The sequence below is a fragment of the Coregonus clupeaformis genome, chromosome 14 (assembly GCF_020615455.1).
Source record: "Coregonus clupeaformis isolate EN_2021a chromosome 14, ASM2061545v1, whole genome shotgun sequence".
In the NCBI taxonomy this organism is placed as follows: Eukaryota; Metazoa; Chordata; class Actinopteri; order Salmoniformes; family Salmonidae; genus Coregonus; species Coregonus clupeaformis.
In genome coordinates, this window is record NC_059205.1 from 40,864,553 (window position 1) to 40,877,761 (window position 13,209).

At 41.0% G+C, this 13,209-nt stretch overlaps 1 protein-coding gene across 4 annotated transcripts in view; it reads right to left on the minus strand.

Moving 5' to 3' along the window:
- The window catches only part of LOC121580893 (high affinity cAMP-specific 3',5'-cyclic phosphodiesterase 7A), a 28,621-nt gene extending 16,106 nt beyond the window's left edge, over positions 1-12,515 (minus strand). For 2 of the 4 annotated variants that reach the window (XM_041896047.2, XM_041896046.2), the window contains exon 1: positions 11,545-12,515. In XM_041896047.2, the coding sequence (XP_041751981.1) occupies positions 11,545-11,682 (138 nt within the window). In that variant the 5' untranslated portion in view covers positions 11,683-12,515. Of the gene's footprint in view, positions 1-2,604; positions 2,711-11,544 lie in introns of those variants that run through there. The other 2 variants (XM_045224813.1, XM_041896050.2) reach the window with 2 other exon arrangements.
- Between the last annotated feature and the right edge of the window lie 694 nt (positions 12,516-13,209).

The following is a 13,209-nucleotide window of genomic DNA, read 5'->3' on the forward strand; positions in this document are numbered from 1 at the left end:
TCTTGGCCATGGTGGAGAGTTTGGAATCTGATTGATTGATTGCTTCTGTGGACAGGTGTCTTTTATACAGGTAACAAACTGAGATTAGGAGCACTCCCTTTAAGAGTGTGCTCCTAATCTCAGCTCGTTACCTGTATAAAAGACACCTGGGAGCCAGAAATCTTTCTGATTGAGAAGGGGTCAAATACTTATTTCCCTCATTAAAATGCAAATCAATTTATAACATTTGTGACATGCGTTTTTCTGGATTGTTTTGTTGTTATTCTGTCTCTCACTGTTCAAATACACCTACCATTAAAATTATAGACTGATCATTTCTTTGTCAGTGGGCATACGTACAAAATCAGCAGGGGATCAAATACTTTTTTCCCCCTCACTGTATTTGGTTACTACATGATTCCATATGTGTTATTTCATAGTTTATGTCTTCACTATTATTCTACAATGTAGAAAATAGTAAAAATAAAGTGTTCTAAAACTTTTGACCGGTAGTGTATATGTGAGAACAAATATGTGAGAACAATATCTTTGGTGAACAAATGTTTGATTTTGTTGTTATAATAAGATTGTTAGCAACATGTGAAAATCGTTGTGGAAATCTGTTGCAGTTCAAGTCGACTACAAAACGCACAATGCAATGCTCTCTCTATGCGCTGGCTAGCTAGCAAACGTAGCTACACACAATAATACCAAAGTCAATATCAGCATGTGAAGTAGCTAGTTAGCTGTAAAATCCCCTAAACAACCTGCACTATCAATTTAGGAGTCTACAATCTCATCATGTTCAAGCTGCAGATCGATGTGCCTCACAGAGTGGAGTCTGACATTCACAACGGCACCATGCAATCACAGGAGGTTGGTGCCACCTTAATTGGGGAGGACGGGCTCGTGGTAATGGCTGTAGTGGAACGAGTAGAATAGTATAAAATACATCAAACACAGTTTGATGCCATTCCATTCGCTCCATTCCAGCCATTCTTATGAGCCGTCCTCTCCTCAGCAGCTTCCACTGCATGCAATGCACCCTGGACTGAAGAGGCAGACAAATAGGAGAAATGTGTTAGACCCTCTGTTAAATTTCACATTTCTAGAGGTAGGAATATCGCAAAAAATATGATCAATGGCTCATTCGAGAGAAGACAATCTCCCACGTTATGACATCGGCCAGTATAGAAATCTGACATGTATGATATAAGTTTCCTCAATGTAAAAGTCATATTCCTATTAACTTCCAGTGTAGTGAAAGCAGCTTTATCGCAATGCTACGTCATAACGGCCAAATTTCTGCCTGCTTGAACAGCAATAGCTCAGATACACATGAAAACCTGAAATAACCCAGGGAAGCGATAGAACATCACTCAGAGATGCACAAAAACAATATAACATTCAAAATGGGTGAATTGTTACTTTAAGTAGCTAATGGGATTTAAAGGGATCTGTGAAAGATTCCAGTACTGTTGGCCAAACCCAGCTAATGAAATAAAACACTGCTGGCCTGTGGGAAATTGCTTGCAGAGAGAAAGCTGTCTAATTAGCAGCAACAGGATTGGGTTTCAGGATTGGCCACTGGGAAAATCACACAAACCACATGGAGCAAAGAGAACCTCTCAAATGTCATCACTCACCTACTTTCCCACCACCCAAAGACAGTCAATGACGCCTCAATGATTTTGGACATAGAGCTTTTGTCATTAAAGCCCCCATGCAGTCTTTTTAATTTTATTTTTGAATCATCGCTGTGTGTCTAATAAATCACTGTATGTGTTTATTTCACAAAAATAACTCCAAATATATTTTTGACATTTATTTCCCTGAGCCTCCTTTTGCCATCGAAATGCTCAGTCTGATCGTGTTGGCGAGTTGATACACATTTAAATCTATTTACATACACTGCCCTGATTGGCAGATAGGATCGTCTAGACTCTAGAGAGCCTACCCCCCTTACCCCTTCAAAGTAGGAGGACACATATGCAAATAAAATATCACTTGTCATTGGTCAGAATAATCAGATCAGATTGTGACATCATGCTCTGGCCCAAAAATTCCTGACAAAATTCCTTACACTAAAAGGGCATTATCATAATTTTCACAATTTCAGAGTGTAAATTCGACCTCATAGTGTGGAAATATCATTTAAAAAATAGGAAATATCATTTTTGACAGCACTGTCCCTTTAAATACTTAAATCATGATGGAACCCTAACAGGTCCCCACTGGTGTAACTAAAAGATAAATAACAAGCAAAACAACATTTGACCATACTACTACTTAAAATATTTCACTAAAATCCAGTGTGGTATTCTGCTTATACTGTACCATTTGAAAGTATGAACTGTTCCTGATGAAACCAGTCAAAATCAAAACAAAATATCAGTCCCTCAAAATGTCAGTCCCTGAGAATAGCAGACTATCACAGTGTGAGCTCATAGTGACTCACACCCCACCACTTTTCCCAGTAAGGAAGTAAACAGACACACAGTCCATCTGTCTGCGCTAGCAATATCCTTTTCAAAGTCAAATCAACTCAGTGTTGATAAAGAGGCAGCCATAGTTTACCTAGTAATCCAAACTGACTGTCTGCTGGTGTCAGAGGACCTACCGTACCTTGTGGGAAATCCACCTTGTTAGAATCACAATCAAGGACCAGATCAGTACAATTCCCATTGTCCTCGCGGCCGAGGATCATAGTCCCTCTCCCTGGCTGTACATGCGTGTGTTTCTGTGTCGTGGTTTTGGCCAAACAACATCATAAACACTCTGACACAGACAAGGGGGGAGGGGTGGGGGGGAGGGGCACGGTGTACATCACTCATACACCTCAATGTCACATTATTCATGACGTAGGGGTTTGAGAAACTAAAAAAGGTGACAGAAAGAGATGACTGCCTAGCCTGGCTTCTACAGTATGTGTGCCTTTCTGTAAGCATGGCGGTTTGGGGAATTGGCATACCGTCATATGAATAGTCAATATGAAATATGGGGCACACAATGAGAGAGATATCCTTTTAGTCAAATCAATCCAGTGTTGATAAAGAGACAGAGTTGACCTAGTAGTCCAACAATCCACCTTGTGGAAAATCCACCTTGTTAGAATCACAACATTTACATGACATTTTAGTCATTTAGCAGACGCTCTTATCCAGAGCGACTTACAGTTAGTGAGTGCATAATTTTTTTTTGTTCTTCATACTGGCCCCCCGTGGGAATCGAACCCACAACCCTGGCGTTGCAAGCGCCATGCTCTACCAACTGAGCTACACAGGGCCCAGATCAGGGTCCAGATCAGTACAATTCCCATTGGACCATCCGGCAGAACATCATGAGTGTTCCCAGCCCTTACTGTACATCTTGCCACAGCAACATGAGTCCTACAGGATCTGCTGCCAAGGTTAAGACAAAAGCTTTATACTATGACTTTTTAACATGAGGGGAATGAGATCACTGGCGTTCCCAAGTCTCTGTTCTACTATGCACTTAACGTCATTAGAACAATGTGGCTCCTTTAGCTACATAAAGAAAGATTCAGTTGTACCGTTAACATGTTACAATTTTTACATTTACATTTTAGCAGACGCTCTTATCCAGAGCGACTTACATGAGCAATTAGGGTTAATTGCCTTGCTTAAGGGCACATCGGCAGATTTTTCACCTAGTCGGCTCGGGGATTAGAACCAGCGACCTTTCGGTTACTGGCACAACGCTCTTACCCACTAAGCTACCTCCCGCCCCTAATCTTACACAATACAAGTAAGTATGGCAGGCTGTTGAAGGGAGAGAGACAAAAAGAGGGGAACGTTTCTCTGAGACGCTCTGGAGCTGTAGCCTTGAATAAATTCAGTCCCAAAACAGGAGTTAGGTATGCCCTCATACCCAGGCAGTGCACAGCCCGAATTAGACTCCCAACCTACGTTGACATCACAGCTGATAAGTGTGGTGAACGGGGACCAGAAATAGAGCACCATCACAAGGCCTCTTACATGACTGCATAAAGAGCATCAGGCCAGGGCTCATACCCACAGCACTGCACAGGAACAGGAAGTCCCACACGCTCATGGCTTGGGAAACTGTGGTCCTTCATGCAGCAGCAGAGTTCCTGCAAGGACAGCTATGCAAACATTCCACTCTAAAAATCGCGCTAACGGGACACTTGGGACATTTCCTGATTATTCCCTCCACTTCAGCGTCATGGAGGGGCCACTAATACACAAGGATAGTTACGATTTCCCGACGATAAATGCTTATTTCTCAAAATGATTAATATGACAAACACCAGACCTCAATGTTGAAAATATCAAAAGGTCAGTTGTTAGAAACAGAAAAGATTGCAGGCATTTGAAAGCAGGCCTAAATATTAACGAAATGTCAGTTGTAGCGTCAACTTCCTCTTTTTCATATGGTGGGAATGGGAATACAAAAACTACTTTTTCATAAGTGTGCAAGCTCTTTCAAAGATAAAATGGAAATCCATTTAAGAGATAATATTCCACATAACACTTTCCAGGGTAATAATGTGACGACAACAAACAATCTTATACTGGACAGGTTTCTGGCTGCGTCCCAAATGGCACCCTATTTCCTATATAGTGCACTACTTTTAAACAGGGCCCATAGCGCTTTGGTCAAAAGTAGTGCACTATATAGGGAATAGGGTGTCATTTGGGATGTAGGATCTGTCCCATAGTCACGTATGATGATGATAAAGCCATCCAAGTGCTGGAAACAGCATAACACGGGTATGTTTGTTTTTCCCGCTCATCATGTTTCTGTCTATATGATTGGGAGGTTGGGGAAAGCTACAATAACAAGATTTTAAGACACGAGCTAGGCCTTTCCATTCAAGGATTTACAAGGCATTTCATTCTGAAAGCACGCGTGAGCTTTGAAGAGAAGGCTTGTTTGAAAGCACATGTGAGCTTGTTTGAAAGAAGACTTGTTTTAACTTTAATTCCGGTTTGGCAGGACACAAACATGCAAATGTAACTGGGTAAAAAATAAAGTAATAAGACAAACTTTTCTTTATGGCGCTGGACTTAGTCAGTCAAAGGACAGATTATTGGGTCGCAACCTGGGCTTGCGTTTAGTATCAGTCCCCCCTTAGGCCTAAGAGCTGTCAAATATCATGCAAATTCAGACTTCATGCAAACCAAAGTTGACCATATATTCAAATCTGACAGGATACTGGTCCACGAACAGTGTGACAGGTAAATTTACCTGAAGCTCGAACAAGGCTATCCTATCAGCTACAGGCCTGTGAAATACATATGTATTGTATATTTGTAACAGACACCATGTAGGGTACTGTCATCTCCCCCCCTATTTTGCATAGAACCCCAGGGTGTAGGCCAACAACTGAAATGACCATTGCGCAGAAAGCTGAAATGACCAATAACTTAACTAGAGACAGTACCTCTAGTCCAATAAATAAAAACATTGCTGCAAATCACTGGCCCATCCCTGCCCGTTCAACAGCAGTCTCCTTATCTCCATCTGCATCATCCTTTACTATTCAAAGGTCTTAACACCTGAGCAAGGTTTAGTATACACTTAGCTTAATCACAGACCTATCGGCCGCTGTGCCCTTGAGCAAGGCACTTAACCCTAATTGCTCCAGGTGCACTGTACAATGGTGACTCAGGCTGTGACCCCACTCCCTCCGGGTGTCTCACACTTTTACATTTTTGTCATTTAGCAGACGCTCTTATCCAGAGCGACTTACAGTTAGTGAGTGCATACATTTTCATACTTGTGTGTAACAGGCCAAATATAAGTATAATTATTCTTATAAATGTGAATGCATTGCTCAGGTTTATCCCATATCAATTCTACTGGGCTGGCCGACTTTAGAGATGTAACTAATAAAGCTGAGTGAGGAGAAGGACAGAATGGATGAACTCTCCCCTAGCCTCTGTGTGACCTGTCCCCAAAACACATGCTGTCTCTAAACGGTAGGAGGGACAAGAGCTAAAACTGTTCTAAGGTGCTTCACAAATTCATAGCTTCCCCATGAATTGTGGCACTTTAGTGTGGAAAGCAGCGTGAGCATCTCCATATTCCTCCCAGTGTGTTGCCTGTAGTAAATCCCACTTCAGATGGCGTGTGTGGACTGGATGGGTCCTTCTCTTAATGGAACAGACCACGGGTCTGGCTCAGGGAGGGCCATAAAAGACAATCAGAGATATGGGGGAAAGGCAAACAGTCTGGATGGTAGCATTCTAAGGGGTTCATAAACTAATCACACACCCTTACTGGCCTCTCACAGATCCCAGAGGGATGCAGGCCTGTGAAGTCTGCAGTATAGTTGAAGGTAAAGAGTGAGGTAAGGACCGTCATGTCGGCCTCATGAATAGCTTCCATTTGCACAGTCTTGAACATTACAAAGTTATCTTAAGTGTTAAAGAATATATCAGGTATTGCCAATATCCAATGCATTTCAGCAGCTCTGAATTTCATAAGCTGAAACAGATAGATGTCAATGACCATAGCGGAAGCATTACAAGAGAATATCTCATTAATAACAGAAAACAACCCTATACAATGATGTGTTCAACTGAAATATATAAATCCCTAAGAAACTCAAGACCAGGCACCATACAGTATAATACAGTAGGCCTATGTTGTATGAATTACTGTGTTTAAAAGTTTCCAAGATAGATTGCCCGATGGCGTCAAAACAACCCAAATCACATAACAAGATTGAGTCACTCAGCTTGGCCCCTAAGGCTCAGTCATTACCTCCTCTGACCAGAAATGAAAGGGGTTAGGCTACACAAGTAAGTTGTGAAACACAAGTCACAAAACTGCACCTCCAGCATTCTTACCACATTGCACATTGATGACAGACTGACTGTAACTATCACAACCTTATCTAAACTAAGGAAAGATAATCCAACTAGAGTCTACGGTTTTCTTTCAAAAGTAGTAAAACAACTGCTTGTTAAAATGATTTATCAACTGCATATTACCTTAAAATTAAGTGCCTATTAAAGGGATCCTTCGGGATTTTGGCAATGAAGCCCTTTATCTACTTCCCCAGAGTCAGATGAACTTATGGATACCATATTTATTTTGTCTGTGTCCAGTATGAAGGAAGTTAGAGGTAGTTTTGCGAGCCAATGCTAACTAGCGTTAGCACAATGACTGGAAGTCTATGGTAACAGTTAGCATAGCACAATGACTGGAATATAGACGTCCAGTCATTGCGCTAACGCTAATTAGCGATTGCACTAATCCTAGTTAGCATCTTCCTTCAAACCACATGCAGAGACATAAAAATGGTATCCACAAGTTCATCTGACTCTGGGGAAGAAGATAAAGGGCTTCATTGCCAAATCCCGAAGGATCCCTTTAACTACTTACAGAGCCTTTACAACCCCCTTAAAGGGTACCTTAAGGTAAAGTGTTACCCAATATCCTTTATCATGGCTACTTAGATCAAGCACCTTTGATTTAAATAATAGCTTTGTGTATACTGTGGGGTTATGCTGTGGTTATTACAGTGGGGAAAAAAAGTATTTAGTCAGCCACCAATTGTGCAAGTTCTCCCACTTAAAACGATGAGAGAGGCCTGTAATTTTCATCATAGGTACACGTCAACTATGACAGACAAAATGAGCATTTTTTTTCCAGAAAATCACATTGTAGGATTTTTTATGAATTTATTTGCAAATTATGGTGGAAAATAAGTATTTGGTCAATAACAAAAGTTTCTCAATACTTTGTTATATACCCTTTGTTGGCAATGACACAGGTCAAACGTTTTCTGTAAGTCTTCACAAGGTTTTCACACACTGTTGCTGGTATTTTGGCCCATTCCTCCATGCAGATCTCCTCTAGAGCAGTGATGTTTTGGGGCTGTCGCTGGGCAACACAGACTTTCAACTCCCTCCAAAGATTTTCTATGGGGTTGAGATCTGGAGACTGGCTAGGCCACTCCAGGACCTTGAAATGCTTCTTACGAAGCCACTCCTTCGTTGCCCGGGCGGTGTGTTTGGGATCATTGTCATGCTGAAAGACTCAGCCACGTTTCATCTTCAATGCCCTTGCTGATGGAAAATCTCACGATACATGGCCCCATTCATTCTTTCCTTTACACGGATCAGTCGTCTTGGTCCCTTTGCAGAAAAACAGCCCCAAAGCATGATGTTTCCACCCCCATGCTTCACAGTAGGTATGGTGTTCTTTGGATGCAACTCAGCATTCTTTGTCCTCCAAACACGACGAGTTGAGTTTTTACCAAAAAGTTGACATTCTCCCAATCCTCTTCTGGATCATCCAAATGCACTCTAGCAAACTTCAGACGGGCCTGGACATGTACTGGCTTAAGCAGGGGGACACGTCTGGCACTGCAGGATTTGAGTCCCTGGCGGCGTAGTGTGTTACTGATGGTAGGCTTTGTTACATTGGTCCCCGCTCTCGTCAGGTCATTCACTAGGTCCCCCCGTGTGGTTCTGGGATTTTTGCTCACCGTTCTTGTGATCATTTTGACCACACGGGGTGAGATCTTGCGTGGAGCCCCAGATCGAGGGAGATTATCAGTGGTCTTGTATGTCTTCCATTTCCTAATAATTGCTCCCACAGTTGATTTCTTCAAACCAAGCTGCTTACCTATTGCAGATTCAGTCTTCCCAGCCTGGTGCAGGTCTACAATTTTGTTTCTGGTGTCCTTTGACAGCTCTTTGGTCTTGGCCATAGTGGAGTTTGGAGTGTGACTGTTTGAGGTTGTGGACAGGTGTATTTTATACTGATAACAAGTTCAAACAGGTGCCATTAATACAGGTAACGAGTGGAGGACAGAGGAGATCTTAAAGAAGAAGTTACAGGTCTGTGAGAGCCAGAAATCTTGCTTGTTTGTAGGTGACCAAATACTTATTTTCCACCATAATTTGCAAATAAATTCATAAAAAATCCTACAATGTGATTTTCTGGAGATTTTTTTTTCTCAATTTGTCGGTCATAGTTGACGTGTGCCTATGATGAAAATTACAGGCCTCTCTCATCTTTTTAAGTGGGAGAACTTGCACAATTGGTGGCTGACTAAATACTTTTTTCCCCCACTGTATGTGTTTTTCCTTTTTCTCTAGGTTTGTTTGTTAAAGTGTCAGCAGGCTTCTACTACAGTATATCTGCCATACGCCTGCAAAGCATCCAGAGACAGAGGTCATATGGGGCATAGAAACCTCCAGCGTACACCAGGCCATCCCAGTAGGCCTACCCAAGACGTACCAAGGGGTGACAATGACTGATGATGGACTAGTTCAGCAGTTTACTATGTCATCTTTACAAGTTATCTAGAGATGTTTGAGCTATAAAGAAGCTTTGTTCTCAAAAACTGTCTTGAAGGCATGAAAAACAAGGCCTAAAATGTTGTCAACAGCCCAAACCAGACAGTACATTAAATATTGTGGGCTTTTTTGAGATAGATAAGCTGTTTTGGTTCACTTCAATCGGCTTTAATGCCTAAAAATCTCTATGCATTACATATTAGGGGGGCTTAAAACATTAGTACAATAATATCACTAATGTTTTTCATTGGTCATATTATTATGGATGAGGGTTTTGTCACACAGGTCAAGTCAGCCATCTCACTGATCTAAGAGACTTTATAACAAAGATTGATAAAGAATGTTAAAGAATAATAAATCAGTCCATTGTGAGCATTCCTGTTGAGGGGTCATATACAGTTGAAGTCGGAAGTTTACATACACTTAGGTTGGAGTCATTAAAACTTGTTTTTCAACCACTCCACAAATGTCTTGTTAACAAACTATAGTTTTGGCAAGTCGGTAAGGACATCTACTTTGTGCATGACACAAGTCATTTTTCCAACAATTGTTTACAGACAGATTATTTCACTTATAATTCACTGTATCACAATTCCAGTGGGTCAGAAGTTTACATACACTAAATTGACTGTGCCTTTAAACAGCTTGGAAAATTCCAGAAAATGATGTCATGGCTTTAGAAGCTTCTGATAGGCTAATTGACATCATTTGAGTCAATTGGAGGTGTACCTGTGGATGTATTTCAAGGCCTACCTTCAAACTCAGTGCCTCTTTGCTTGACATCATGGGAAAATCAAAAGAAATCAGCCAAGAACTCAGAAAAAAAATGGTAGACCTCCACAAGTCTGGTTCATCCTTGGGAGCAATTTCCAAACGCCTGAAGGTACCACGTTCATCTGTACAAACAATAGTACGCAAGTATAAACACCATGGGACCACGCAGCCGTCATACCGCTCAGGAAGGAGACGCGTTCTGTCTCCTAGAGATGAACGTACTTTGGTGTGAAAGTGCATATCAATCCCAGAACAACAGCAAAGGACCTTGTGAGGATGCTAGAGGAAACAGGTCCAAAAGTATCTATATCCACAGTAAAACGAGTTCTATATTGACATAATCTGAAAGGCCGCTCAGCAAGGAAGAAGCCCCTGCTCCAAAACCTCCATAAAAAAGCCAGACTACAGTTTACAACTGCACATGGGGACAAAGATCGTACTTTTTGGAGAAATGTCCTCTGGTCTGATGAAACAAAAATAGAACTGTTTGGCCATAATGACCATCGTTATGTTTGGAGGAAAAAGGGGGTTGCTTGCAAGCCAAAGAACACCATCCCAACCGTGAAGCACGGGAGTGGCAGCATCATGCTGTGGGGGTGCTTTGCTGCAGGAGGGACTGGTGCACTTCACAAAATAGATGGCATCATGAGGAATGACAATTATGTGGATATATTGAAGCAACATCTCAAGACATCAGTCAGGAAGTTAAAGCTTGGTCGCAAATGGGTCTTCCAAATGGACAATGACCCCAAGCATACTTCCAAAGTTGTGGCAAAATGGCTTATGGACAACAAAGTCAAGGTATTGGAGTGGCCATCACAAAGCCCTGACCTCAATCCTATGGAGTGTAGGCAGAACTGAAAAAGTGTGTGCGAGCAAGGAGGCCTACAAACCTGACTCAGTTACACCAGCTCTGTCAGGACGAATGGGCCAAAATTCACCCAACTTATTGTGGGAAGCTTGTGGAAGGCTACCCGAAACGTTTGACCCAAGTTTGAACAATTTAAAGGCAATGCTACCAAATACTAATTGAGTGTATGTAAACTTCTGACCCACTGGGAATGTGATTAAATAAATAAAAGCTGAAATCAATCTCTCTACTATTATTCTGACATTTCACATTCTTAAAATAAAGTGGTGATCCTAACTGACCTAAAACAGGGAATTTTTACTAGGATTAAATGTCAGGAATTGTGAAAAACTGAGTTTAAATGTATTTGGCTAAGGTGTATGTAAACTTCTGACTTCAACTGTAGGTCAATATGAGGCAAAAGTTGCCTAGTTGCTATAACACAATTAATTTGGTGGGCCACAAAAAATGTAAACGAATGAAGGAATAGCTACTTTGTTTCCATCAAAATATATTATTATTAAACAAATTATTGTAATAATTTGCCGGCATCAAGCACAACCCCAACATTGATTTGATAGCTGAAAATGAAAGAATAAAATCGTTTTTTCCCCAGATAGCTCTTTCCCTTGCGCTTACCTTGGACAGCTGTCTTGGGGCAGGTCCACCAAAAAGAGACGAACTGGAGCTGAAGCTAATGGCTCCCCTACGGCTGAGAACATGTTTAGGAACCGGCCTGTCTAGAGGCAAAACTGGTAACTGATAACATACTTCCATTGAACAGTCAAAGCTCGGTCCAGCTCAAATTGCAATAAAAAAAGCAACATAAAAATCATATAAAAAATAGCATATATGCTGTTTGCACAACTGCAAATCTGCCAATTACAACAACAGTCCACCTTCCCTTTATTTGACTCAAATAGATTTAGTGATTGTGACAACAATGGATAGTTCTCTTTTTTGATGCATCAAACTTGCACGAAACGTTATCGAAAGCAATTCCACTCCTCTAATATTGTGTTCCAATAAATCACATGATATCCATATTTTATCCATTTGGGTTGTTTACCATTTTCCCCTATTGAACTCAAATCCGGCCTTGAAAACGGAAAGGCCTCTTTCTTTTTGGTATCTCTGTAATAAATTGCTTCCTCATATAAAAAAAAAAATCATTATTTCCCGGAGACAGTGCAACATCCAAGCAACCAAAATCAGATGATGAAAACGATTCGGAGACGGAAAATATATATATATTCAGAAAATAAGAGCTGTCATCTACAATGTTATATAAAACTTGCATTTACAACTAAATGTGTGTTTATTCTGTCCCCGCATGGAGCGGTGCCGTGGTGGTAGAGAAAGTACTCAGTTTGCGTTCAGTCCATTTCCCCCTCATCGCTGGCATAAATTACCGTAGCGCACAGACGGCAATCACTGTTCATATAGCATCACGGGGGAAATATGGGTTCTTCACCTCGAAACAAATAAGTAACCATGGGTCCAAAAATTTAAATTAAAGAAGCAAACGACAACAAAGGCTACAACGCCACCGTAGTCCGTATATTTCGCTGTTCTACCCTCTTCCCAAACATAAGTTCCCACCAGAGATGGAGCTGTCGACTATCTGATGAGCCCTGTCTGAAGCATCCAATTGTATTTACCTACGTGATGTTACCCTCTTTGGGATTGGATGAAGATTAACTGCTTGTATAATACGTAGAAGTCCATTGGCTGCATGGAAAGCACAGCGCACTCTCGTTGCAGCATAGGGCTATAGTTCATTGCACATCTGTATTTTATACAATCTTTTGGCATTGACCGACTATAAACCCTTTTGTCTCTGTACTGGGCAAAGACGTCAGATCGACGCCCAAAGTTGGTTGATATTTGATTGTTTAGTAAACACATTTAAATATAGGCTATTTGAACTAAACCTTGATTGAACCTTGTATAGCCTATTGGGGTTAAAGCTGGACAAAAGAAAGAAAGCTATGTCATGTGGACGTTTTGACGATTCAATCAAAAAGCCATGATGATGCAAATTAGTGATTACATCAATGTGGTGAAATTGCTTAGAAATAATGTTGACTCAAACATTTCGGTCTATTTATTCCCCAAGGCCATATCTGATTGAGTAGATCTTGATTGTTTACATAGCTTACCAGTAAGGTTTAGATTACCCTGTCATAGATGACCCTGTCACAGATATCATGTATTTGTATGCTACATAGGTTGGTAAAATACCAATTGTAGAGTGTAAACTACAGGTAACATGATTGATGGATTATTGCTGAGATAATCCCT